Here is a 25,623-nt window from a genome sequence, read left to right as displayed (position 1 = left end):
CAGTTTACACTCTTTCATTCCTGTCACTTCTTTTACTTGTTTGTGTTGTTGTCAGTTGGTTTTCATTTTTGTCCAAACCATCTTTTATCAGTATTACTTCTTGTCTGATCATGTTGTTGTCTTGTTCGTGATCTTGGCTTCTTGTATTCTCAAAGTACCTCGTCCAGAGGAGAAGAAACCATCTGCACCGGCACCAAAGCCTCCTTCTCCTCCTCCTCTTCCTGCACAGAAAGTTGCTTCTCCTGCAGGTAGCCTGTTAGTTTGTATTTCTTTGTCTTTGCTGGCTCATCAAGAGTTAGCCATGTTGTGTTTATTTTGTCTTCTGACTTCATGTTGTCTGGTTTTTGTCCTCCCTGTCTTGTATTACTCTTTATGTACTGACCAAGCTCACTGTTTTCTTGGTCGTGATCTTGGTATCTTGTATTCCCAAAGTGTCTCCTCCAGAGGAGAAGAAACCAGCTGCACCGGCACCAAAACCTCCTTCTCCTCCTGCTCCTGCAGAGAAAGTTGCTCCCCCTGCAGGTAGCTTCTCCACATATGTCTGTCTTCCCTTTATGTTTTGTGTTCATTGCTGGCTAGTCCAGAGGTATCCACGTTGGTTTTCTTTTTCTCTCAATTCTTCTTGTTGTCTTTGGGTCTAATCTTCCCTTTAATTATTTCAGTGTAGCTGTTTATCTTGATTGACCGTTCTGTTGTCTTGGTCATGATCTTGGCATCTTTTACTTTAAAGTGTCTCGTCCAGAGGAGAAGAAACCAACTGCACCGACACCAAAACCTCCTTCTCCTCCTGCTCCGGCTCCTGCAGAGAAAGTTGCTTCTCCTGCAGGTAGTTTCTCCACATGTGTCTATCTTCTGTTTATGTTTTATGTTAAATGCTGGCTAGTCCAATTCTTCTTGCTGCCTTCGTGTCTGATCTTCCCCTGAGTTATTTCAGTGTAGCTGTTTATCTTGATTGACCGTTCTGTTGTCTTGGTCATGATCTTGGCATCTTTTACTTCAAAGTGTCTCGTCCAGAGGAGAAGAAACCCGCTGCACCAACACCAAAACCTCCTTCTCCTCCTGCAGTCAAAGAGGCTCCCCCTGCAGGTAGTTCTTTTACTCTGTTTATATATGCGTATATGTATGTATATCACTGTCTTCTACTTGTGTTACTATCCTTTCGAGGAAATTTCTTTCAGGTGTGTTTGTCTTACTTCATCTGTTTTATCCGTGTTCTTCTTTCTTAAATTGTTTAATGTCATCTGTCTGTTGTGACGTGTTGTCATTTTATGGTATTGTGTTCTCTTGGCCATGACCTTTGGTATCTTGTATCAGTGTCTCCTCCAGAGGAAAGGAAACCGTCTCCACCAACACCAAAGCCAGCAGAAAAAGTTGTTCCAACTCCAGGTAGCTTCGCCTATTTCTTATCCATGTTGTTTAACTTCCTGTGTCTGTCCTCACCTGAAGAAATATGTTGGGTCTTGATGACAATCTCAAATCTTTCATTTTGTCTGTTTAAAGTATTGGTCAGCTTTTGCTTGTTGACCAGATGGTGGCCATTAATTTAATAAAGTTGGCATTCTTATAGCTCACGTTGCACCGGCGAAGACGCCCTCTCCACCAGCCGTAAAGGCTGAACCCTCTCCTGTAGAGCATGAAATCTCTTCACCTGAAGGTAAAATCTCTTCTGTAACTTTGGTTCATGTTCTGTTTGTCACCTGTTTTGAAGCATTTTCTAATGTGACATCTTCAATCTTAATACAAAGCAATCTGAGCTTTGGTTTAAGTAATGTCATTGTTGTCTTGTTGGTCTGTTTGTATGAAGTAAAACATCATTGGCACTCTAATGACTCTTTCACATTAATGGTATCTATTGATTGAAGCCAAATGACTTTATAACTGCTTTTTTAAACATCTCTTGTGCATCTGGGATTACTTCACTGTAAGTTGTAAACATGCAGTGACTTAATTGTCATTTCATGGGAAAATATCCTCAAAATAGAAATTTAAAAACAAATGCATGCCAGAATTTGACTTTACTAACGCTGTTTGTATTGTGTGTACTGATGTTGGTTTCATTCAAACTCTTGCAGACAAGGAACCAGTTTCAGCACCTGCACCAACTAAAGGTATACCAAATATACGTTCTTTTTTTAATGGAGTAGTACTGAGTTACACTCTCTAACCTTCAAAGTTATCTCTTATTTTTCATTCATGTTTAATTGGTGTCTGAGTCCTGTGTCATAAAACATTCAGATTATGTTGAGTTCTCTGTATGTCTGTATGTGAATGTTATAAAAGGTGTATTTACTGCCTCAACCACAGTACTACCTCTTAAGGAAAAGGGTAAAATTGCTGAACCTAAGCCGAAGAGTAAAATTACCAGAATACCCAAAGAGAAGGAACCAGAACCAGAGGTCGTTAAGCTGAAGAAGGTCCAAGTGAAAGCTCCAGAGAAAGAGCCAGAGAAAGAAATTGTGACTCACAAAGCAGAAGTGATGAAGCATCAGGATCTACAACTCATGGTTCATAGACTTCATGACAGAGACGATCGAGAGATAATGTCTCTTGGAAGAACTGAACGAGTCTTCACGGCAGAGGAAGAGACAGTTCAGTTGGGCTACTATGAGGAAGCTGAAACAATTACAGTTGTCCAAAAAACAGAGACAAAAGGATGGACAAGAACCCCAAAACCACAGAAAGAGGAAGAAACCAAAGCACCAAGTGTAGAGAAGAAGAAAATAACTAAACTGCCAAAGTCTGATGAGCAAAAAGAGTCAGTTAAACTGAAACAATTTGAAAAATCTGGGAAACCAGAAGAAGAAATACAAAAAGTCCAACTAAAGAGGGTTCCAGCCAAGCCCAAAGAGCCCGAGAAAGAAGTGAAAACTCAAAAAGTTGAAGTGACGAGACATTATGATACAGAACAGACAGTTCACAAGCTTCACGTTAGAGAGGATCGGGAGGTCTTAACAATTGGGAGAACTGAACGAGTCTTCACTACTGATGAAGAGGAACCTGAACTGGGCGTCATAGAGGAACCTGAAAAGCTGGAGGCAGAAGATGAAAAGACAAGATGGATAAGAACCCCTAAAGCACCAAAAGATGAGGAAGCTGAACCAGATATATCTAAAAAGAAAATTAAACTATTGCCAAAGAAAGAAGAGGAGCAAGAAATTGTGACTCTGAAACCATTTGAAAAACCTCAGAAACCTGAGACACCTGAGCCTCCAAAAGCAAAGAAAGAAAGTGAAGCAAAGACTGATACTGAGCATACTCAATACAAGAGAGCTGAGATGCCACACAGAGATGAACCCACTGCTGCTATAAAACACAAAAAAGATGAAGACACTCCTGTGACAAGTTCAGATACGACTCCAACTCCTGATGCCAGCAAAGACCAGAAGGAGATCCCACAGAAGAAAAAGGTTGATCAAGCACCCAAAGATGAGGAACCTGCAGCAACTGACAAGCTGCGTGGCAAACCTAAAACCATCCCCACACCAGATAAAGACAGGGAGCAGGTTGCATTGAAGCCTGTCCCAAAGGTCCCTAAAGCTGAAGAAAAGCCAGAAAAAACAAAAGAGGAAGAGAAAAAGAAGCCTTTGGATATTAAGGTACCCAGTCGAACTCCAAAAGATGAAGCACCCAAGGGGCCTAAGGAACTGCAGGAGAAAGTTCAAAAGACTGTGTCACCTAAAAAAGAGGATGAGAAACCTCAGGAGAAAGACGAGACAGCTGTTCCACCCAAGATTCCCACTCCACCAGAAAAGAAAGAAGTGATCCCACTGACAGAAGCTGAGAAAGAAGTCCCACAAAAACAAAGAGATGCCCTCAAAAAAGGCGTTGAACTCAAAAAGACTCCTTCGCCTAGGGTGGGCAAAGACAAGGTCGAAGAGAAGGATTTGAAGCCTGTAGAGCAGTTCAAAAAGATTGAGCTGAAAAAGACCCCGTCACCTAAACCTAAGGAACCGGAACAAGTCCCCATTGAGATGAAACCAAGTCCTAAAAAACTGAAAAAGCTGCTTCCTAAACCAGTTTCACCGAAAGACTCTATTGAATCCGTAACTCTAAAAAAGGTCCCAAAGAAGCCGTCAGCAGAGGAGGCCACAGAACCAGAAAAACCTGGTAAAGACAGGATTCCCCTGGTGAAGGAGATCTCTCCTGGAGCTGTGCAGATGAAGAAGGTCCCCACCCAACCAGAGGAGGAGGTGTTCGAAGAGGAGGGAGAAGAAATGGAAGCCGGGGAGGAAGAAGAGGCCTGGGGCTGGGAGCTAGTTCCTGATGAGGACTGGGAAGGTGAAGGGGTGGATGGGGCGCTGGAGACCCCAGGAATGCCTGGTGCCAGACGAGGTGAGACGAAGTCCCACAAACTCCTCAGCTGATGACTCTGAAGTCCCTGCATCCCTTCTAAGATGACTCATCTAATCCTCATCACATCCACTTAATCACTTGATTCATTCGTTCATGTAGCGCTCATGTCTTCATCTGTCTGTCCATCTGTTGTCCTCATGTAGTCCATCATGTAACGTTTGTCTTTTGTCATCATTGTCATCAGTTTCCATCATTTAGTGTCAAGTCTTCATGTCATCAGTTTCCATCATTTAGTGTCAAGTCTTCATGTCATCAGTTTCCATCATTTAGTGTCAAGTCTTCATGTCATCAGTTTCCATCATTTAGTGTCAAGTCTTCATGTCATCATCCAGAACTTTTAGTTCTCTTCATCATCTTCCATTCATGTTTGCCTCTTTGATCATCTTGTCCCAAAATTCACCGTCATCTTCTTCATCGTGTGCTGTGTGATTTCCTTCAGATGTTCTTATGTGATGTAGACAACCATATCTTTGCTGTAGCATGTTTTCTGTTAGTGCTGCTCTAATCTTTATCTTCTGTTGGAATAATAACACTAACCGACAGCAGCAAAACTTCAGACTCATCTTATTGTTTCTTGTTCAGATGGAAAACCAAGAGAAGACGCACCGAAAGGCAGAGGCAGAGGATTTGGGGGTGAGAACAAACATCAGAGCTTATGTGTGCTAACCCTTTTACTCTTTATGCTGCTTAATGGTGGCACAATGCCCCTGTTTTAAACACATGTTTAAGGCAATGACACTGTTTTCATTCACTCTATTCATAATTCTTGTTAATTGTAAGCTGCTTTCTTGTCTTCAAAATGTCAATACAATACCTGATCGGTACCAAAAACAGTCAAATGAAAACGGTACCGTCCAGCTGTCTCAAGACCAAAAATCAGGTATTGCATTGACAGTTTTCAGATAGTACCAGATTTACATTACTACACTTATAACATAAGAGTCACAGAACACATTATAACACAGGTAAGTAGGTGGCTTATCAGTTTCTTCAGCCGAGTCTCTCTCCTTACAGTTTGTGTGTCTGTTTTGTGGTCAGTATCTTCCTGTCTGTTTGAGTTCTTCAGTTAATCATGTTGGAAGCTCATGAAGAGTGATTCGGCATGAGTTCTAGTCTTTACAGTCTTATAGTCCTTGCATCTGTAACACTAAATGTTGATAAATGTAAAGTAATGTTAACAGAATTACGTCTAATCCACGGTAATGTCTGATCCCTCATCACCATCATACCTGAATCTAACTTGATGAGTTCTGATGGTGCCACAGCAAATATCTTTAAATTCAAATGTTAATTGATTGTCTTCCATTTTTCTTCCAGCCAAGCAGACCCCGTCCCCTGGAGAAGGCAGGGGCCGTGGGCTGAAGCCTGGTGGCAGAGGTCCAACACCACCAGAAGACCCATTCGGAGGGTTCAAACTCAAAGCTGTCCCTCTGAAGTTCACCAAGAAGCTTCAGGACATTGTGTTGAAGGAGGCTGAGTCTATCGGCTCTGCTGCTGTGTTTGAATGTGAGGTTTCTCCTTCCACTGCTATCACTTCATGGATGAAAGATGGCAGCAACCTGCGTGAGAGCCCCAAACACAAGTTTACCTCTGATGGTAAAGATCGCAAGTTGAACATCATTGACGTCCAGCTGTCTGACACTGGTGACTACACCTGTGTGGCCAAGAATGCCGGCAAGGAAGTCACATGCACAGCTAAGCTCATTGTTGAAGGTAAATTTGAGGTTATTTGTCCAAAATGTGTCACTGCATTTAACACCTTGAGAAGTTTGACAAAGTTTTTTGTAGGTATCAAGTATTAAAATTCAGGTAATGTAAAAATTCCCAAGATACCCCCCCCCCTTGTTTGTACTGGAATAAATGTGAGTTGTGTCATTTTGTGCAGAGCTGCCTGTGAAATGGTTGAAAGAACTGGAACCAGAGACTTCCTGTATGAAGGGTCAGCCGATGTACCTGACCTGTGAACTGAACAAAGAGAGAGATGTGGTCTGGAAACGCAACGGCGAAGTCCTAAAGAAACAAGCTGGAAAAGTGGCAATCAATATCATCGGTATGCAGCACGCCGTAACCATCCAAAACTCAACGGATGAGGACGCTGGCACCTACACATGTGAAGTGGTCGGACAGGAGGACATCAGTACCACGACCAGTGTTAAAGTTATCGGTAAGCAGGAAGAAAGACTTTAATGTCTAGCTCTAACCCTAACCCTGTTATTTCCAGTTAACACTGAAGCTGCATTATCATTCAGTCTGTTAAACTGTATGGTTCAGTACAAATATGACTTAAACAGTAAAAACTGTTTTGTATAATACACATAATTTAGCAGATTTGTCCCCTGACTCACAAAAACTTGATAACATACTTAAATTCTGCTCATAAATGTAAATCTGGTCAATCAAGGAACATATTGACCAGAAACAAAGTGTTCATTTCATCTATTCACAGTTCACACAGTTTGGACCTAAACATAATCTGAATCCTCTCTCCTCAGAAATCATCAAAGACTGGCTGGTGAAGCCTCTGAGAGACCAGCACGTGAAACCGAAAGCCAAAGCCACGTTTAAATGTCAGCTCTTCAAGGACACTCCCAACTGGAAGTGGTTCAAAGGAGACAACGAGCTGGCTCCGTCTGACAAGGTGGAGATCGAAAAAGATGGAAAAGACATGACGCTCACCGTTAACAACTGCCAGCCCGATGACGTGGCAGAGTATACCATTCAGGTGGAGGATCGCAGATATTCAGCCAAGTTGACTCTGGGAGGTTGGTGTAACACACGGATCCATAATGATGAGGACTGCGTGTCTTTTAACGTGTGCAGTGTTTCTCACTGAGTGTGTCGTTGTTCTCAGAGCGCGAGGCCGAGATCCTGAAGCCTCTCGCCAGCATGGAGGTGGTAGAAAAGGAGGAAGCCAACTTTGATACTGAGATATCTGAGGATGATGTGATGGGTGAATGGAAGCTCAGGGGCCAGGTCCTGATGAGATCTCCGGTAGGTCCTGCAAGGAGTGTAAAATAAGTCTAAGAGATAAAAGTGTTTAAAGCTGTGTGTGTTTCTTAACCTGATCAATAAATCCTTGTTTCAGGAAACTAAATGCTTTTAGTGTCTAAATATAATATATATATATACTTTCAGTTTAGACTGTAATTGTAATTAATGCATATTATTTTAGGGAGCAGTGATTAGATGTGAGAGCAGGTATCAACTAAAACAGCCCAGTACTGAAAGTTTTTTGAATGTCTGTTCAGATTATGATCTTAATTTTTTTTTCTATTCCAAACAGAATATTAAAGTTATTTTTGGTGTCATGTTGCCGACGATACTGAGGATTCATCTCTTTGTGTTTTTCAGACCTGTGATATTAAAGCGGAGGGAAAGAAACGTTTCCTCACTCTGAAGAATGTGCAGCTGGACCAGGCCGGCGAAGTGTCGTATCAGGGTCTGAACGCCATCACCAGCGCCATGCTCACCGTCAAAGGTACGCGCAGAACAAACCTTCTTCTGTCTGTCCTCGTTTGGTTGTCGGTTGCGAGCTGCTGCGTGTGACAGGAAGTACAGCTGAGTGTGAAAAGTGTCAGATGTGTTTTGCTTTTGTGAATAACGGATGAATTATTCACGTCTCCCAGAGATCGAAATGGGCTTTGTTGACTCGCTGAAAGATGTTTCTGTGCCTGAAAAGAAACAGGCTAAGTTTGAATGCTCCATCACCAAGGATGTGTCAAAGGTGATGTGGCTCAGAGGGGTGGAGATCATCACCCCCGGCCCTAAATATGAGATTATTGATGATGGAAAGAAACACATGCTGATCATTAACAGCTGTGAGTTTGATGATGAGTCAGAGTACACAATCGAAGTGTTGGGCCAGAAACAGACGGCTCAGCTGAGGGTCGAAGGTAAGTGCTTCATGTTGCTCACGTTTCATTCGATGATGGATGTTTGTGGCTTTAAAGTGGCTCCAGCTCCTGTTGTGTGCACTTACCTGATGTATTCCAGGCATGAGGCTCGGCTTTGTGCAGCCGCTTCAGGACCGAACAGTGAAAGAAGGTAACGTTGTTCAGTTTGAGATTGAACTGACTCATGAGAACGTGCCGGTGGTTTGGTACCGAAACGAAGTCAAACTCCACGTGAGCCGAACGGTGATCACACACGTGGAAGGAAAGAAACACACTCTAGAAATGAGGAGTTTGACTCTAGATGATACCTGCCAGATTAAGGCAGAGGCCAAAGGAATGTACTCCATGGCAAAACTGACTGTCATAGGTAACAACACACTTTCCTTCCTTATCCCTCATTCTGCATGATAAATGAAAAAAGGCTGAAATCAAATGATGGATGATGCAATACTTATTTACATTAAAGCTGAGATCCAAAACGTGGTTCAGGGAGGAAGTCCTGAAAGATAAAATTATGCAAGTTATCATATAGTTTGCAGATCAGAAGGTTTCTGTGGTTAATTTGATGGTTTTATTATAAATCACAGAGAAGCTTTAATGAACCAGAATCATTCTGATACAAACCAGCTGACATGTGATGAATGTTCCTGTTGCAGAGGGCGACGCCGTGTTCGTGGTGAAGCTGCAGGATTACACCGCCACCGAGAAAGACGAGGTGTCTCTGGACTGCGAACTCAGCAAAGACGTCCCCGTTATCTGGTACCACAACGAGACGGAGGTCATCTCCTCTAAGATGGTGGTCATGAAGTCGGAGGGCGTGCACCGGTCGCTGGTCCTGAAGAAGGTGGAGAGCAGCGCTGTGGGAGAATACAAATGTGACTGTGGAACAGACAAGACGACCGCGACCCTCAACATCGAAGGTAAAACTCTGCTGCATGATGATGAATGAGTTTAGGAAATTAGAGTTTTTAAAATGCAGATTTTATTCTATCTTCTGTTTTTAGTCATCTTCTCTGTCATTTTAAAATATGTTTAATATGAGGAAACAAGCATCAGTGTAAAAATAATGAAAACAGATCGAAGTGAAGCAGAGAAATAAAAAGCTGACGTCAGCAAAATGGACGGAAATAATGTCTAACTGAATATTTTCCAGCTCGGGACATCAAGGTGGTCCGGCCGATCTACGGCGTGGAGCTGTTCGACGGAGAGACGGCTCGCTTCGAGGTGGAGATCTCTGAGGACGACGTGCACGGCCAGTGGAAGCTAAACGGAGAAGTCTTGAGTCCGTCTCCTGTAAGTTCCTCGCCAGCTGTCACACATCACTCTGTCCCAAACGGCTGTTACTGATTACTGATCGTTTATTGATTGACAGGATGTGGACATCATCGAGGAGGGAGGGAAGCACACGCTGATCCTCTACAACTGTAAAGTGCCGATGACGGGCGAGGTGGCGTACACCGCCGCTAACGCTAAGTGCTCTGCTAACCTGAAGGTCAAAGGTGAACGTTGCTCCATCATCTGTTTCTCATTAATCGATAAATAAATAATCATTCATATATTTTTGATTAATCTTAAGGAAAAATCACTGTTTTATGGTCATTTTACAAAATATGAAGAATCTGAAGTCACGTTAGGAACGGTGACTGTAAAATAATCATCTTAATTATATATATAAATAAAATATAAATTAATATTCAAAGCATTTGAATTACATCCTGATGGAGATGAAACAGACAGTAAATATATATTTGTGTTTTCAGTCCCTTTAATAAGTTACAATATTTAATAAATGATGTGAAGCCTGAAACAGCTTAAAACAGAAATGCAGTTTTTAAATATTTAACACTTTTATTTAATTTTTTATTATTTTAAAATATCTTTTAGAGTAAATTTGTCTCTTTTTAAGCTTGCATTTGATTTAACACCATAAATGTGGAGGCTGAGCCTGTTTTCTTACTTCCTGTCTTCAGAGCTGCCGCTGAACTTCCTGACGCCGCTCAGCGACGTTCAGGTCTACGAGAAGGACGAGGCTCGCTTCGAGGTGGAGCTGTCCAGAGTTCCCAAGAGCTTCCGCTGGCTGAAGGGATCTCAGGAGCTGCAGGCCGACGACAAGTACGAGATGATCCAGGAGGGGAACATGTACGTCCTGCTCATCAAATCAGCCGCCTACGACGACGAGGCGAAGTACATCTTTGAGGCTGAAGACAAGAGAACGAGCGGGAAACTCGTCATCCAAGGTCAGAGGTCATGTGTTCAAACTAACCGGAACCCTTCCACATTCATTCATTCATTTTATAATCAATGAATTAATTACTTACATTAACTACATAAAGATTTTTTAAATAGAAAATACTTTGATAGATAAACAGATAAATATTTATTTGTCCCTCAGTCTAGAAAGAGCATCAATAAAAACAATAAAGATCAATAAATAACTATATAACAACAACAATATAACAAGAGTAACATTATGATAATTATATCTGAGTTCAAATGTTTTTCAAATGAATCTTTTCCATAGTTTTGTGTTTATCTGTAAATTTGAAGTTTTTCAGGTTTGTGACCTTTCATTGAACAGATTTGACCGTCTGGTTTCTTTCTGCAGGAATTCGTCTCGAGTTCGTCAAACCGATCAAAGACGTGACGGTGAAGGAACGTGAAACAGCCGAGTTCAGCGTGGAACTGTCGCACGATAAAGTCGCCGTGGTTTGGTACAAAAACGACGTCCATCTGCATCCCAGCAAGGTGGTGCACATGACGGACCACGGGAAGGTCCACACGCTGGCCTTCAAAGAGGTCACCATCGACGACACGTCCATGATCAAAGTGGAAGCCATGGACAAGACGGTGACGGCCATGCTCACCGTCATCGGTCAGTACCAACCCAACCCCCCAACCCTAACCCCAACCTAATCCCCAACCCCCAACCCCTAACCCCAACCCCAACCTAACCCCCAACCCCAACCTAACCCCCTGCCCCCAACCTAACCCCCAACCCCCAACCCCTAACCCCAACCTAACCCCCAACCCCCAACCCCAACCTAACCCCCAACCCCTAACCCCTAACCCCAACCTAACCCCCAACCCCAACCTAACCCCCAACCCCTAACCCCAACCCCAACCTAACCCCCAACCCCAACCCTCAACCCCAACCCTAACCCCCAACCCCCAACCTCAACCTAACCCCCAACCCCTAACCCCAACCCCAACCTAACCCCCAACCCCAACCCTCAACCCCAACCCTAACCCCCAACCCCTAACCCAACCCAACCCTAACCCAACCCCAACCCAACCCCAACCCCTAACCCAACCCCCAACCCCTAATCTCCAACCCCAACCTAACCCCCAACCCCAACCCCAACCCTCAACCCCCAACCCCCAACCTAACCCCAACTCCCAACCCCAACCCAACCCCCAACCCCCTAATCTCCAAACCCAACCCCTAACCCTAACTCCGAACCCTGCAACACAAACACTGAGTGTATTGTTCATGAAAGGTTTTATTATTTTAGATCAAACTGAAACTTTTCAAAGTTCAGATAAAAAAAAGTTTATTTATTAAATTTAATAAATCAGATGATTATTTATTAAATATAAACTGAATTACACTTTGTAATAATTGACTTTGATAAGTACGATATATATAAATGTTATAACAGTCTGTATGCGCTCTGATTGGCTGATCTGTCTCATTATTGGATGTGTAATAACACGCTGCTTCCTGCAGAGGGCGACCTGTACTTCACCACCAAGCTGCAGAACTACACCGCGGTGGAGAAGGACGAGGTGAAGCTGATCTGTGAACTCAGCAAAGCCATCGCAGACGTCAAATGGTTCAAAGACGGGAAGGAGATCACTCCGTCCAAGAACATCGCCGTCAGCACCGACGGGAAGAAACGCATCCTGATGGTCCGGAAAGCGGAGAAGGCCAACATCGGCACGTACACCTGCGACTGCGGCTCCGACAAAACCACCGCCAACCTGAACATCGAAGGTTCGTCCTGACTTACTTCTGTTAGCGCCTGTGTTAGCGCCTGTGTTAGCGCCTGTGTTAGCGTCTCAGCAGAACTTCTTCATATAACAGATTTTATTTGTCGCTGCAGAGCGAGACATCAAGGTGGTTCGTCCGCTGTACAGCGTCGAGGTGACAGAGACGGAGACCGCCAAGTTTGAGACGGAGATATCAGAGGGAGACGTCCACGGGAACTGGAAGTTGAAAGGAGAAGCTCTGACTCAGTCTGCTGTGAGTGCCGAAGACATTAAACTGCTAACCCTAACCCTCACTTCCTGCGCTTGCATTCATCAAACCGCTCAGAATCACATCCAGGCTTAAATTAATATCACTGTGACTGTCAGAGAGTCTCAGCCTGTTCATTTCATTAATATCATTATTTATTTTTATTGAGCATCAATGATACAAGGTCTGTACATTAGCATAAAATATAGGAACAACCCTAACCCCCCATCATGTGGTTAGGGTTAGGGTTAAGGAGCTACTAACACGGGATCCCAGATAGAGAAGAATTTGACCTTTTAACTGTAGAATCAAGTCTCTCAGCCACACTCACAGTTGGTGGATTTTTAGATTTCCAATGTAATAATATTCCTCTGCGTGAAAGCGATGATGATCTAAGGTTTTTAGTCCTGAATCCTGAATGAAAGTGTCGTTCTGAGGTTTGGACAGTTAAGAGAAGCTTCATGGATGTCTTTTATTTTGGTAGGAGATAATGTTTGAATGTGTGTTTCCTGTCAGGATGTTGAGATGAAGGAGGAAGGAACCAAACACATGCTGATCCTCTATAACGTGCGGCTGGACATGGCCGGAGCCGTCGACTTCTCTGCAGCCAACGCGAAATCCAACGCTCAGCTGAGGGTGAAAGGTGAGAGCGTTTCCATGGTTACGGCTCTTAGTGGTCTTCGTTGTAAACTGTAAATACGGTCGTCAGTGAAGGATCATTCATACAAGTGTCAGTCTCCAGCAGACTGTGTGTCTGAGACTCTTCAGCCAATCAGAGCAGTCGGTTATTTTGGACTCAGACTTTATCTGAAGTGAGCAGCCGCTCTCTGATTGGACGAACGGTGGCCTGACCCTCGGGTCGGCTCTCGGCTCGTTGCAGTTTGGATTAAAACATGTCCTCTGCTGCAGCTCGCTCCATCGGCCTCCTGCAGCCTCTGAAGGATGTGACGGTGACGGCCGGAGAGACGGCCTCCTTCGAGTGCCAGCTGTCCTACGAAGGCATCGCGGTGGAGTGGTTCCTCGGGGGGGCGAAGATGGAGGCGAGCGACCGGGTGAGTCCACTTCATGAACCTGCTGCATCTGGAAACTGGGTTCAAACCCTTGTTTAAGAAAACGTCTTTTAGATTAACGTTGAGGTATTTCGCAGAATATTCAAAACGAATTCTAACTTTTCAAGAACTGGAAAGAAAAAAACTAATTTATGACGAAACTAAAACAGAAAATCTCTTTTTTCAAACTTTAAATTTGAATATTTCAGGATTAATTTTTCTATCAGGGACCAAAAAGCTCAAACTGTGTCTGTGCAGGTTTTCACTTTATTCTCTTTAATGAATTTAAAAGAAGGCAAAGCTCAGTAAGGGTTCAACCCTAACTCAATCAGCCCAAAACTAACAAAATAAAACTGTTAATGTGAAACTGAACCAGAGTTACTGAGTTACTGAGTTACTGAGTTACTGAGTTACTGAGTTACTGAGTTACTGAGTTACTGAGGTACTGATGCTGCTAAACACAGTTTGTGTTTAAACTAGAGGATTCCTGTTTTACTGTCATTATAAATCAAATGTCACAATTTAAAGCAAGTTAGAATCAAACAACACTTAATAATCTGTTCTGGTCTGAAGGGTTTAAAGGAAGCTAACCCTAACCCTTTATAAGCAGGAGCAGACCCTAACAGACCCTAACCCTTTATAAGCAGGAGCAGACCCTAACAGACCCTAACAGACCCTAACCCTTTATAAGCAGGAACAGACCCTAACAGACCCTAACCCTTTATAAGCAGGAGCAGACCCTAACCCTTTATAAGCAGGAGCAGACCCTAACCCTTTATAAGCAGGAACAGACCCTAACCCTTTATAAGCAGGAACAGACCCTAACAGACCCTAACCCTTTATAAGCAGGAACAGACCCTAACAGACCCTAACCCTTTATAAGCAGGAACAGACCCTAACAGACCCTAACCCTTTATAAGCAGGAACAGACCCTAACAGACCCTAACCCTTTAACAGAAGCTTCTCCTGCTGTAGGAGAAGAGAAGAAGAGCAGCTGTGAAGTTTCCTGCTGCTGTTATAAATAACCGGAGATAAGCGGACGCTGTTATCAGCGACCGGCCGAGACGCTTTGACTCCTTATATGTTCATCACAGCTCCGTCAGATAAACACAAATAACTCTGATTGTTTCACAGCTTCACAGTAAAACGTCTCATATCTGAACCGTCCGACTCTGATTCTCACATAAAACCAGTAAAAGTGTTTTTAGGATCAGATTACTCTTATTTCTTAGTTCCTGTTTAGTTTAAATCATTAATGAGGCTAACCCTAACCCTAACCCGGCTCACTTCACTTTCATTTTAAATGATTCTTGAGTTTTGTGTTGTAATTTTATATTAACTATTAATTATATATGTATAATATCTAATAATTACCCAGAATGCAAAGTGTCATTATTTTAACATTCAACAAAATGATTAGTCAAAATTATGGTATTGATCATTTATAGATCAGTCAGTTTCTAAATCCTGCACACTGTCCGAACTCTAACTCCGTCTTTTTAAACTTTTATCTTTGCTGAAATCGTGATTTGGAGTTGTGTGTTTTGTCTGCAGGTGAAAACTCGAGTGGCGGGTCGAACTCACACTCTGACCGTCCGAGATGTGAAGCAGACCGACGCCGGGACGGTCAAACTGACCGCCAAAGACTTTGAGACTGAGGCTCAGCTCATTGTCAGAGGTAAAACGCTGAGATATAGATTATATAGATTATAGAGATTACATATATATATAGATTATATAGATATATAGATAAATAGATTATAGAGATTATATATATAGATTATATAGATTATATAGATATATAGATTATATAGATATATAGATAAATAGATTATATAGATATATAGATATATAGATATATAGATTATATAGATTATATAGATATATAGATTATATAGATATATAGATTATATAGATATATAGATATATAGATTATATAGATATATAGATAAATAGATGTATCGAGGACCCTCTGCTTCCTCTCTCCGTCTGTCGGTGCTCAGTTTTTGCGTTTCCTGTCTCTCAGAGCCTCCGGTGGAGTTTACGAAGCCGTTGGAGGACCAGACGGTGGAGGAAGAAGCCACCGCCACGCTGGAGTGTGAAGTTTCCAGAGAAGGTGCAGAGGTACGATGGTTCAGAGAAGGAAAGGAGATCCACAAGACCAAGAAGTATGACATGATCGTAGACGGCCGCAGGAGAGGGCTGATCATACAGGCGTGCAGTCCTGACGACGCCAAGATGTACACGTGTGACGCCAAGGAGTTCAAAACCTCCTGCTACCTGGAGGTCACACGTAAGGAACCTGTCTGCTGTTTTACTGTGTTGGACGTTAAGTGTTTCATCTGTAACAGAATGGATTTGGTTTATACACGAGCAGCTGGTAGCAGAGAGCTTTAACAGAGTCATCTTTGTGTTTCCAGCTCCTCATGTGGAGATTACGAAGCCGTGTCAGGATGTGGAGGTCAGAGAGAAGGAATCCGCTAAGTTTGAATGTGAAGTGTCTCGCGAGTCCGCCAAGGTGAGAACTAACGACCGTGGACTCTGAAAACACTGGACAGTGAAACTTGTCAAATATAATTATATATAATATAATAATAATATATTATTAATAATAATAATAATAAGGTAAACTTATATAGCGCCTGTCACAAACCCAAGGACGCTTTACAGAGAAAAATAAATCAAAATCAAACGTCCATCTCTCAGATGGTGAACTGATCTCCATGTGTGGATGTTGTCCTGCAGGTTCGCTGGTTTAAGGATGGCAACGAGATCAGAAAGTCAAAGAAGTACGAGATCATCGCTAAGGGAGTCCAGAGAATCCTCATCATCCACAAGTCTGTGTTTGACGATGAGGCAGAGTATGAATGTGACGCCAGGACCTCCAAGACCTCCGGCATGCTAACGGTCATCGGTAAGGCTAACCCTAACCACCATCAGGTCAAATCATTTGGAGATTTCCTGCCCACATTAACCTCGGTTGTTGCTGCCACTGTGTTTCCTCACAGAGGAAGCTGCCAGGTTCACCAAGAACCTGTCCAACGTGGAGGGCACAGAGACGGACAGCGTGAAGATGATCTGCGAGGTGTCGAAGCCCAGCGCTGACGTCACCTGGTACAAAGGAGACGAGGAGCTGCCAGAGGGCGGACGCTACGAGCAGATTATGGACGGACGCAAGAGGATCCTGATCATCCAGGACCTGAGGATGGAGGACGGCGGAGAGTACAACTGCAGGCTGAGTCCCACCATCAAGACGTCCGCTACGCTGAAACTTAAGGGTACAAACACATCATTGTATCCACTCAACAGAGGAAAACAACCCTGCAGAAAGCATCATAACCTTAACTCTTTCTCTCTCTTCTTACCAGAACTGGCGGCCGAGTTCATCGCCAAGCCGCAGAACCAGGAGGTGGTGGAGGGCGAGAAGGCCGAATTCACGTGCTCCGTCTCCAAGGAAACCTATGAAGTTAAATGGTTCAGAGGTGACAAGGAAGTAGAAACCGGGGACAAGTACACGATCGTCAGTGAAGGAAAGAGAAGAGCTCTTATTGTGAAAAGCTGTGTGTTGAAGGATGAGGGAGGCTATGTTGCCCACATCGGCAGCGTGAAAGCCTCAGCTGATCTGTATGTGATTGGTAAGACTCTTGTTTATTCCCCTCGTCTTCTTTTAATTAACCTAAATGTGAGCCTGTACGTTTGGGTTTCATGTGTGTTTGTATTTTATTGCAGAAAAACTGAGAATTATCACACCGATAAAAGACACGGAGGTGAAGGAAGGAAGCGAGATCGTCTTCAACTGCGAGACGAACGTGGAGGGAGCGAAAGCCAAGTGGCTGAAGAATGAGGACACCATATTTGAGAGCAGCAAGTACATTGTAATTCAGAGGGACAACGTTTTCTCCCTGAGGATCAGAGATGCCCAGAAGGCTGATGAGGCCAGCTACACCATCAACCTGACCAATCACAGAGGAGAACATGCCAAATGCTCCGCCAGCGCTAAAGTCAAAGGTAAATAACGTCTCATCTCTTCATTTCAGCTCATTTAGTCAGTTGAAGAAAAAATCTGCGCTGAACTTTTAGCTTTTATGTTCTATATTTCATACAGTGCATGTTCAAAAGTATGTGGACACTCACTTGATTTCCTCCTGTCACTCCACAGAGGAGAAGCTCAAGTTCCTGGAGCCCATCGAGGACATTGAGACTCAAGAGAAGAACACCATCATCTTTGTGTGCAAGGTGAACCGACCCGAGGTGACAGTGAAGTGGATGAAGGCCGGCCAGGAGGTGACACTCAGCAAACGCATCGTCTACAGAGCCGACGGCCTCAAACACACCCTGACCATCAAGGACTGTGTCATGGACGATGAGGGCGAGTACACTGCCGTGGTCGGCGATGACAAGTGTGCGGCTGAGCTGATCATCAGCGAGGCTCCGACAGACTTCACTACACAGCTTAAAGACCAGACCATCACTGAGTTCGAGGATGCAGAGTTCACCTGCAAGCTATCTAAGGAGAAGGCTGTTGTCAAGTGGTACAGGAACGGACGGGAGATCAGAGAAGGACCGAGGTAACAACGGGACTCAAATCATAGATCATTTCCCTAAAACAGTTTCTTGAAGCATTTGAAAAATGGTTTTGTGTTTTTACAGATATCACATGAAACAAGAAGGCAAGATATGTAAACTGACCATCAGAGTGTGTAGACCTGATGATGAATGTGAATACGCTTGTGGTGTGGATGAAAGAAGGACCAGAGCAAGACTTTTTGTTGAAGGTAAGTTCTTAAATTGTCTTCTTCATTTTCACAGAGCGACTATTTCTGTTTTTAACCCTCACATGCAATGTGGTTTTCTGTCCTCCAGAGACCCCAGTGGAGATCATCAGACCTCCACAGGACGTGTTTGAACCTCCAGGCTCAGACATTGTGTTTGAGGTGGAGCTCAACAAGGATAGAGTGGAAGTGAAGTGGATGAGGAACAACATGATAATTGTCCAGGGAGACAAATACCAGATGATCAGTGAGGGTAAGGTCCACAGACTGCAGGTCTGTGAGATCAGACCTCGAGACCAAGGAGAGTACAGAATTGTGGCCAAAGACAAGGATGCCAGAGCCAAGCTTGAGCTGGCAGGTGAGTCACCACAGTGCCTCAACTTTACCCTGAGATCAATCAAGAAGAAAAGTGAATTCCCAAAACACTGAAAATCTTAATGTCATCTCTTCTGCAGCTGTTCCAAAGATCAAAACCACTGACCAGAACCTGGTGACGGATGCCGGTAAGCCCTTCGTCATGACTGTACCTTATGATGCCTACCCTCGCGCAGAAGCCGAGTGGTTCTTTGTGGGCGCTAGTCTGCCCGGCCAGAACATCGACACCTCCGCTGATAAGACGGAGTACCGCCTGAAGAGCCCCAGCAAGGAGGACCAAGGGAGGTACAAGGTGGTCATCAAGAACAAGCACGGAGAAGGAGAAGCATTTATCAACCTGGATGTGATTGGTGAGTTAAGGGATTCAACTTATCTGATTGGGTGATTGCATTAGTCTTAGAGCGGCATGCTGAATTTTATATCTCAGAGTTCCTAAGTTTCTTGGTTGTGGTTTCTAGATGTCCCCGGACCCGTCAAGAACCTGAGAGTGGTCGACACATCTGACGGTGAGGTCAGTCTGGCATGGGAGGAGCCTGAGAGTGATGGCGGAAGCAAGATCGTTGCATACGTGGTAGAGAGACGAGATGTGAAGCGTAAGACCTGGACGCTGGCGACAGACCGTGCTGACACCCCAGAGTACTGTGTCAGTGGTCTCAATAAGGATTCCATGTACCTGTTCAGAGTCTGCGCCCGCAATAGAGTTGGCAGCGGCCCCATCGTTGCCACCGAGGATGCCGTCCAGGCCAAGAACAAGTTTGGTGAGCATTATCTGAAGGTTCTTAAGCACATCTACAAGATCTGTAACGTTCACACTTAAATCCAAATAAAAACCATGCATGTTTTTTTCCTGCATCAGATGTGCCTGATGCTCCAGAGAATGTTGCAGTAAGTAAGGTGAACAAGTTTGGTGCAACCGTCAACTGGGAGCCTCCCAAGTACGACGGCGGCTCCGAGATTACCTCCTATGTGATTGAGCTCCGTGACAGGACCTCTGTAAAGTGGGAGGCAGCTCTGGTCTGCAATGCCAGCGACCGCTCAGCCACTCTGTGTGACGTGGTGGAGAACAAGGAGTACATCTTCAGAGTTCGAGCTGAGAACAAAGCCGGTATCGGCAGGCCCAGCGCTGCCACCAACCCTGTCAAGATCATGGATCCCATTGGTCAGTTAAAAGCATTGGTTTGAAATGCGTTCTCTGCTCATTGTTTGTATCAAACAGAAATTAATATGACTGGACTTTTTGTGTTGTGGCTCCAGAGAGGCCAAGTCCACCTCTGAACCTGCACTTCAGTGACCAAACCAAAGCAGCGGTCACACTCACCTGGGAGACACCAACCAACAACGGTGGCAGCATGATCACCGGCTACATCATCGAGAAGTGTGATGAAGGCACTGACAAATGGCTCCGCTGCAACGCCAGACTGTGCCCAGACCTCTCATACCGGGTACAAAGCTTACCTAAGAGTTCCACCTTTTTAACATGTCAAAAATAGTTTGGAATGAATGATTTTATCCACTGAACAGATTTCCTCCAGCTGATCTGTGATGTTTGTCTGTTGTTGTGTGCAGGTGTCCGGTCTGAAACACAATCAGAAGTACCTCTACAGAGTTTGTGCTGAGAATGCAGCCGGGGTCTCAGATCCCGCTGAGCAACTCGGACCACTGCTCGCTGATGACCCTCATGGTATGAACATCTTTCTTTCATGTGATATTCTTTCCCCCTTCTTTATTTATTCATCATGTCTGCACTGATTAAGTCCACTACATGCTAGTATAAATTCTTGACCAACGCAACCATTCATGTGTTTTTCTCCTGGCAGTGGGTCCAACCTTTGACCTGAGTGCCTTCAGGAACGGCCTGGAGGTGATCGTCCCTCATCCCCTTACCATCAGAGTCCCCATCACTGGATACCCAACCCCGGTTCCCAAGTGGACCTTCGGTGAGAAGGAGGTGACCACTGCAGATGAGCGTGTCTCCATGGTTACAAAGCCCACGTACACAGAGCTGACGGTCACGCCAAGTGTTCGTCCAGACAAAGGCACATACACCCTTCAGCTGGAGAATGATGTGTCCTCTGTCACTGGGGATATCGAGGTCAACGTTATCGGTAATGATTTCCCATTCATTCTTTCACCTACTTTTCAAAAAACTTCCCTTTCTTACCCATCCATCTCCCTTTTTCTTGATGGTGTAATTTCTTGTTTGCTTTCCCAGCATGCCCCAGTGCTCCCAAGGACTTCAAGGTGGCTGAGGTGACCAGACATCATGTCCACATGATGTGGGAGGCTCCTGAGCATGACGGAGGAAGTCCAGTCACCCACTACCAGATTGAAAAGAGAGAGGTGTCTCGCAAGACCTGGGCCAAAGTACGTCTGAGAGTTAATCTTTAGTTCTGTCAGTGAAACGTGATCGAGCCGTGTACCAGTTCAGAGTCTGAGACTAAAACTGCAGTTTAGTGGTGCAAAGCAGAGGATAATTGGCCATACTACTGAAAATAAGAAAAGCAACGCTTCCACTGTGGGCACAAAACACAAAGAAGTACGGTGGCGGTCTTTGGTCGTGGTTTATGGCAGACTGCTGGTGCATTGTAGTTATGGAGGTAATTCATACATATGATGTGCTAGTTGGCGTTTTAGGCCAAATAATCACATATTTCAGGAAACTCTGTAGCTATTAAAGATACTTTTACAGCCTCGTATTTCTCTTTCCTGCCAAAAACAAAACAAACAAAAAGCAGAAGCTGATATTTCTTGTGACTTTGACAAGTGGAGATTCTTAGATAAAATGTAAGGTTACAGGTCCAGATCCAGAGTGCAACAGAATGAAACTTCCTCAGCTGTAGCTTCTGTGCTCATTTGTTGTGGTGACTTTTATTTTTGTTAAGGTGGCCACTGGCATCCTGGACCTGGAGCACACAGTGACGGACGTGATAGAAGGAAAAGAATATCTTTTCAGTGTCACCGCCTGCAACAAGTGTGGACCTGGAGAGCCGGCGTACATCGACGAGCCCGTCAACGTCTCCTCTCCTGCCAGTAAGTATTTAATCTGTTATTGTGCTATAACAGACTGTCACAAACAGAGGCAGAGCTCTGTACTCTGTTTAGACATGATTAAAGATTTTGACAAATATTCACCATTTTTTCTCCTCCCCAGCTGTACCTGATCCTCCCGAGAACCTGAAGTGGCGTGATAAGAGCGGCAAAAGCATCTTCCTGTCATGGGAGCCTCCGAAGTACGACGGTGGTGCACCAATCAAGGGCTACGTGGTGGACAAGTGTCAGCGTGGTACTGATAAATGGGAACCCTGTGGTGATGCCATCCCTGAGCTGAAGTAAGACTAAATCTAAAGAGCCAAGCATGAACAATTTTCTTGGGCTCATGAATTGTGTTTAATATCTCTTTGTGCTCACAGGTTCCAGGTGACCGGCCTGATCGAGGGCCAGTGGTACGCCTATAGAGTCAAAGCTGTCAACAAGCTGGGAGCCGGTCGACCCTGCAGGGCCACCGATGAGATCCAGGCTGTTGACGCAAAGGGTAAATTACAAGAAGAAAACCGGAAAGAAATGTGGAAATTCTGACATAATTTAAGGCTCAAAATGGAAACATTTCAATTGGAAATTCATATGAAAATGTTCAGATTTTTTGATACTGTAATGTTTAATATTGTAAATCCAGGCCTTTATGTCCTTAATGCATGTTTGTAGTTTGGTTCACTGGTTGCTTTCATCTGGCTTTATTGATAGATGATACCTGCACATGACCTAACCCTCTCTGACTTCCTTTAAAACTCAAACAGAGCCTCCAGAGATCCAGCTGGATGTGAAGCTGCTGGCTGGTCTGACCCACAGAGCAGGGACCAAGATCGAGCTCCCTGCTGAAGTCACAGGAAAACCCGAGCCCCGGGTGAAGTGGACCAAGGCCGATCTGGTCCTGAGAGCTGATGACCGCATCAGCATTGACACACAGCCGGGACACTCTAAGCTGTCCATTAACAACACCACCAGAGGAGACAGTGCTACCTACATCATTGAGGCGGTCAACACCTGTGGACGTGCCACAGCCACCATCGATGTCAACATTCTAGGTACAGAAGCTTTTATCCAACCTGTTCATAAAACCTAAACTGCTGGTATCTTTACAAAAATGTAGTTTATTACTTCACATATGACCCAGCGGACTTCTTTTTTTGCATAGCGCCTGTTCTTTTCTTTCTTTAAAGTTTTTCACTTCAAAAATTGTTCAGAACAATTATTGGATGGTTTAGGTGGAAAAGTGTAGCCTCCAATTTCAGGTTTGTTGCTAGCATGTTAGAAAGTTGTCTCAATTCAGAAGCAGAAACACATTTTCAGAATGTATGTAATGTGCAAATAAAGTCTTAGCTAAATTGTATTGGGAGTTCTTGGCCATACTGAATTGAATGCATCTCTTTCTTTAAATTCTAGATATGTTCTAGACATTTAAAAGAGATCTTGAAAATCATAAACTAAAGCCTTTAGAACCTGAAGACTTTTAGCAGGATAAAACTCATTATTATGAGTTATTACATTAAACTGACAGAGACTAACAGAGACATCATTTTTACATTTTTGTCTCCTCCTCTCCAGATAAACCCGGCCCACCAGCTGCTTTAGACATCTCAGAGATCACCAATGAGTCGTGCGTCCTGGACTGGAACCCTCCACGGGACGATGGCGGCTCACCAATCACAAACTACATCGTGGAGAGTCGACAGACAGACAAAGAGGAATGGGTAAAGCTGTCGGCCACCGTGAAACACACCACCTTCAAAGCCCACAAGCTCATTCCTATGAAGGAGTACATCTTCAGGGTCAGCGCTGAGAACCAGTACGGCATCGGAGAACCTGCAGAGCATGTGCCGATCATTGCAAAATATGCATTCGGTAAGATTTACGAGTGCCTAATAATCACTTTTAAGACTTTATATAGATAAAACGTACAAATCTAACAAGAACATCCGTCACTTTTCCATCTGTTTCAGATCCTCCTGGTCCCCCAACCAGAGTTACTCCTTCCGATATTGCCAAGGACGCCGTGACACTGACCTGGTTTGAGCCAGATGAGGATGGTGGCAGTCCCATCACCGGATACTGGATTGAGAAGTTTGATCCAGACAGCGACAAATGGATCAGATGCAACAAACTTCCAATCAAAGATACCACCTTCAGGTTAATAATCAGATGTCACATTACACAAACAATGATGAAAATGCCAGTTAGTGGATAACGTAAAAGTGTGAATGTTCTTTCTAACTCTGCAGGGTGAAGGGACTCCCTACCAAGAAGAAGTACCGCTTCCGGGTCCTGGCTGAGAATCTGGCTGGACCTGGGAAACCAAGCACAGAGACTGACCCAGTCCTCATCAAAGATCCTATTGGTATGTCTCAAACAGCTAGCTCCTTCATTATATTAAGACAAAGAACAGAGTTTAGCAGTGATCAGGAATACAGCCACTTGTCAAACGTCTGTCTCCATGAATATGAAATTATTAAGAATAAACAGACATTTGAAATTAAGTTAAATTAAATAATTTTAATAAAGCCACTCTCTTCCTCAGATCCTCCATGGGCTCCTGGTAAACCTGTTATCAGGGAAATTGCAAAGACCTCGGCCTTGCTGGCGTGGACCAGACCGGAGCATGATGGTGGGGCTAAGATCGAAGGCTATATCATTGAGTTCCAGAAAACCGGAAGTGAGGAGTGGATCCGCATTGCAGAGGACGTTCCTCTGACTGAGCACCAGCTGCAGGGCCTGATGGAAAAGCAGGAGTACTCCTTCCGGGTCAAGGCTGTCAACAAGGCGGGCGAGAGCGAACCCAGTGAACCCAGTGACCCTGTAGTCTGCAAGGAGAGACTCTGTAAGCTTCAGTTCGGGTTTCTGAGGGTTTAGTCAGCTTTCGGGTCTTGTTTCTAGCACCTGGACTTTATCCACTGGGCTATTGAGAGGATCTTTTAAGTCTAATTTCTTGAGCTGGTGTTACACAACCTTGTGCTTTTCAAACGTTCATGCTTTATTTTGTCCTAAAAGTATTTTTAAAAGTTTGTTTTTGACTCATAGATTTTACTCAAAGGTTATGAGTCACAGAACCAACAGTACATGACCCATCCGACCCATGACTTCCACTGATCTCTTCCTGTTTCTGTTCAACAGACCCCCCTTCTGCCCCTCAGTGGCTGGAGGTGGCCAACATCAGCAAGATCAGTGCCGACCTGAAGTGGCAGGCTCCCAGCACAGACGGAGGTTCCCCCATCACCAACTATGTGGTGGAGAAGAGGGATGTGAGGCGGAAGGCCTGGCAGAGCGTCGACACTACGGTGAAGGAGCTGAAGTACACGGTGACTCCTCTGAACGAAGGGTCGCTGTATGTGTTCCGTGTGGCTGCTGAGAACGCCGTGGGCATGGGTGAATTCTGTGAGCTGGAAGACGCCGTGCTCGCCAAAGACACTTTCAGTAAGTTGTGGACGGTTCTTTTGGTGTTTTCAGCAGTTTCTCAAAATACTTTGATAGTTTTTTTCTTATGTTCACTCTTAAATTAAAGTTTGAGCTCTGACTGATTCCTGCTTTGTGTAGGATGATTCTTAATGATTTTTGTGACTCCCTGATCTTTCCTGTTGGGCTACCCTCAGGACAAAGTTTACATTTTTAGTGCCACTTCTGGTAACATCTAAATCATCAGCAGGGGATGCTAGCTGAATTTTAGACTTTCATTTTTTTTAAAGGTCCAGTGTGTAGAATTTAGGAACAGACTTGGCATAATATTCATAAGTGTTTTTAAATTTGTGTTTAATCCCCTGAAAATAAGAATTGTTGTGTTTGCATTATCTTAGAATGAGCACTTTATACCTGCAGAGGGAGCAGTTCTCCTTCCTGTAGGCTGCCATTTTGTGGGTTTTGTGAGGGACCAAATTTTGTCCCTCACACTTGTAATA

General features: G+C 44.1%; 1 protein-coding gene across 1 annotated transcript in view; it reads left to right on the top strand.

Annotated features, from left to right (window-relative positions):
* Window positions 1-25,623, top strand: part of LOC128368282 (titin-like) — a 170,523-nt gene that overhangs the window by 59,619 nt on the left and 85,281 nt on the right. Inside the window, exons 92-143 of the mRNA XM_053329071.1 lie at window positions 156-248; window positions 433-522; window positions 731-826; window positions 1,327-1,386; window positions 1,568-1,654; window positions 2,073-2,108; window positions 2,305-3,459; window positions 3,571-3,687; window positions 3,802-4,332; window positions 4,936-4,986; window positions 5,671-6,066; window positions 6,239-6,517; window positions 6,846-7,115; window positions 7,205-7,344; window positions 7,705-7,831; window positions 7,980-8,246; window positions 8,347-8,613; window positions 8,903-9,166; window positions 9,400-9,539; window positions 9,619-9,745; window positions 10,217-10,483; window positions 10,852-11,118; window positions 11,974-12,240; window positions 12,350-12,489; window positions 13,000-13,126; window positions 13,393-13,535; window positions 15,087-15,210; window positions 15,559-15,825; window positions 15,953-16,050; window positions 16,278-16,446; window positions 16,541-16,810; window positions 16,901-17,167; window positions 17,262-17,540; window positions 17,692-18,100; window positions 18,183-18,307; window positions 18,396-18,662; window positions 18,760-19,029; window positions 19,138-19,437; window positions 19,536-19,838; window positions 19,934-20,121; window positions 20,246-20,360; window positions 20,497-20,784; window positions 20,892-21,043; window positions 21,562-21,709; window positions 21,831-22,008; window positions 22,090-22,211; window positions 22,474-22,761; window positions 23,282-23,578; window positions 23,677-23,863; window positions 23,956-24,071; window positions 24,252-24,551; window positions 24,845-25,144. Coding sequence (XP_053185046.1) covers window positions 156-248; window positions 433-522; window positions 731-826; window positions 1,327-1,386; window positions 1,568-1,654; window positions 2,073-2,108; window positions 2,305-3,459; window positions 3,571-3,687; window positions 3,802-4,332; window positions 4,936-4,986; window positions 5,671-6,066; window positions 6,239-6,517; window positions 6,846-7,115; window positions 7,205-7,344; window positions 7,705-7,831; window positions 7,980-8,246; window positions 8,347-8,613; window positions 8,903-9,166; window positions 9,400-9,539; window positions 9,619-9,745; window positions 10,217-10,483; window positions 10,852-11,118; window positions 11,974-12,240; window positions 12,350-12,489; window positions 13,000-13,126; window positions 13,393-13,535; window positions 15,087-15,210; window positions 15,559-15,825; window positions 15,953-16,050; window positions 16,278-16,446; window positions 16,541-16,810; window positions 16,901-17,167; window positions 17,262-17,540; window positions 17,692-18,100; window positions 18,183-18,307; window positions 18,396-18,662; window positions 18,760-19,029; window positions 19,138-19,437; window positions 19,536-19,838; window positions 19,934-20,121; window positions 20,246-20,360; window positions 20,497-20,784; window positions 20,892-21,043; window positions 21,562-21,709; window positions 21,831-22,008; window positions 22,090-22,211; window positions 22,474-22,761; window positions 23,282-23,578; window positions 23,677-23,863; window positions 23,956-24,071; window positions 24,252-24,551; window positions 24,845-25,144 — 11,631 coding nt within the window. The remainder of the gene's footprint in view (window positions 1-155; window positions 249-432; window positions 523-730; window positions 827-1,326; window positions 1,387-1,567; window positions 1,655-2,072; window positions 2,109-2,304; window positions 3,460-3,570; window positions 3,688-3,801; window positions 4,333-4,935; window positions 4,987-5,670; window positions 6,067-6,238; window positions 6,518-6,845; window positions 7,116-7,204; window positions 7,345-7,704; window positions 7,832-7,979; window positions 8,247-8,346; window positions 8,614-8,902; window positions 9,167-9,399; window positions 9,540-9,618; window positions 9,746-10,216; window positions 10,484-10,851; window positions 11,119-11,973; window positions 12,241-12,349; window positions 12,490-12,999; window positions 13,127-13,392; window positions 13,536-15,086; window positions 15,211-15,558; window positions 15,826-15,952; window positions 16,051-16,277; window positions 16,447-16,540; window positions 16,811-16,900; window positions 17,168-17,261; window positions 17,541-17,691; window positions 18,101-18,182; window positions 18,308-18,395; window positions 18,663-18,759; window positions 19,030-19,137; window positions 19,438-19,535; window positions 19,839-19,933; window positions 20,122-20,245; window positions 20,361-20,496; window positions 20,785-20,891; window positions 21,044-21,561; window positions 21,710-21,830; window positions 22,009-22,089; window positions 22,212-22,473; window positions 22,762-23,281; window positions 23,579-23,676; window positions 23,864-23,955; window positions 24,072-24,251; window positions 24,552-24,844; window positions 25,145-25,623) is intronic.

This window comes from Scomber japonicus, chromosome 11 (assembly GCF_027409825.1).
Source record: "Scomber japonicus isolate fScoJap1 chromosome 11, fScoJap1.pri, whole genome shotgun sequence".
NCBI classification, from domain to species: Eukaryota; Metazoa; Chordata; class Actinopteri; order Scombriformes; family Scombridae; genus Scomber; species Scomber japonicus.
Note: the sequence above shows the minus strand (reverse complement) of the source record. Positions and strands in the feature narration are given on the sequence as shown.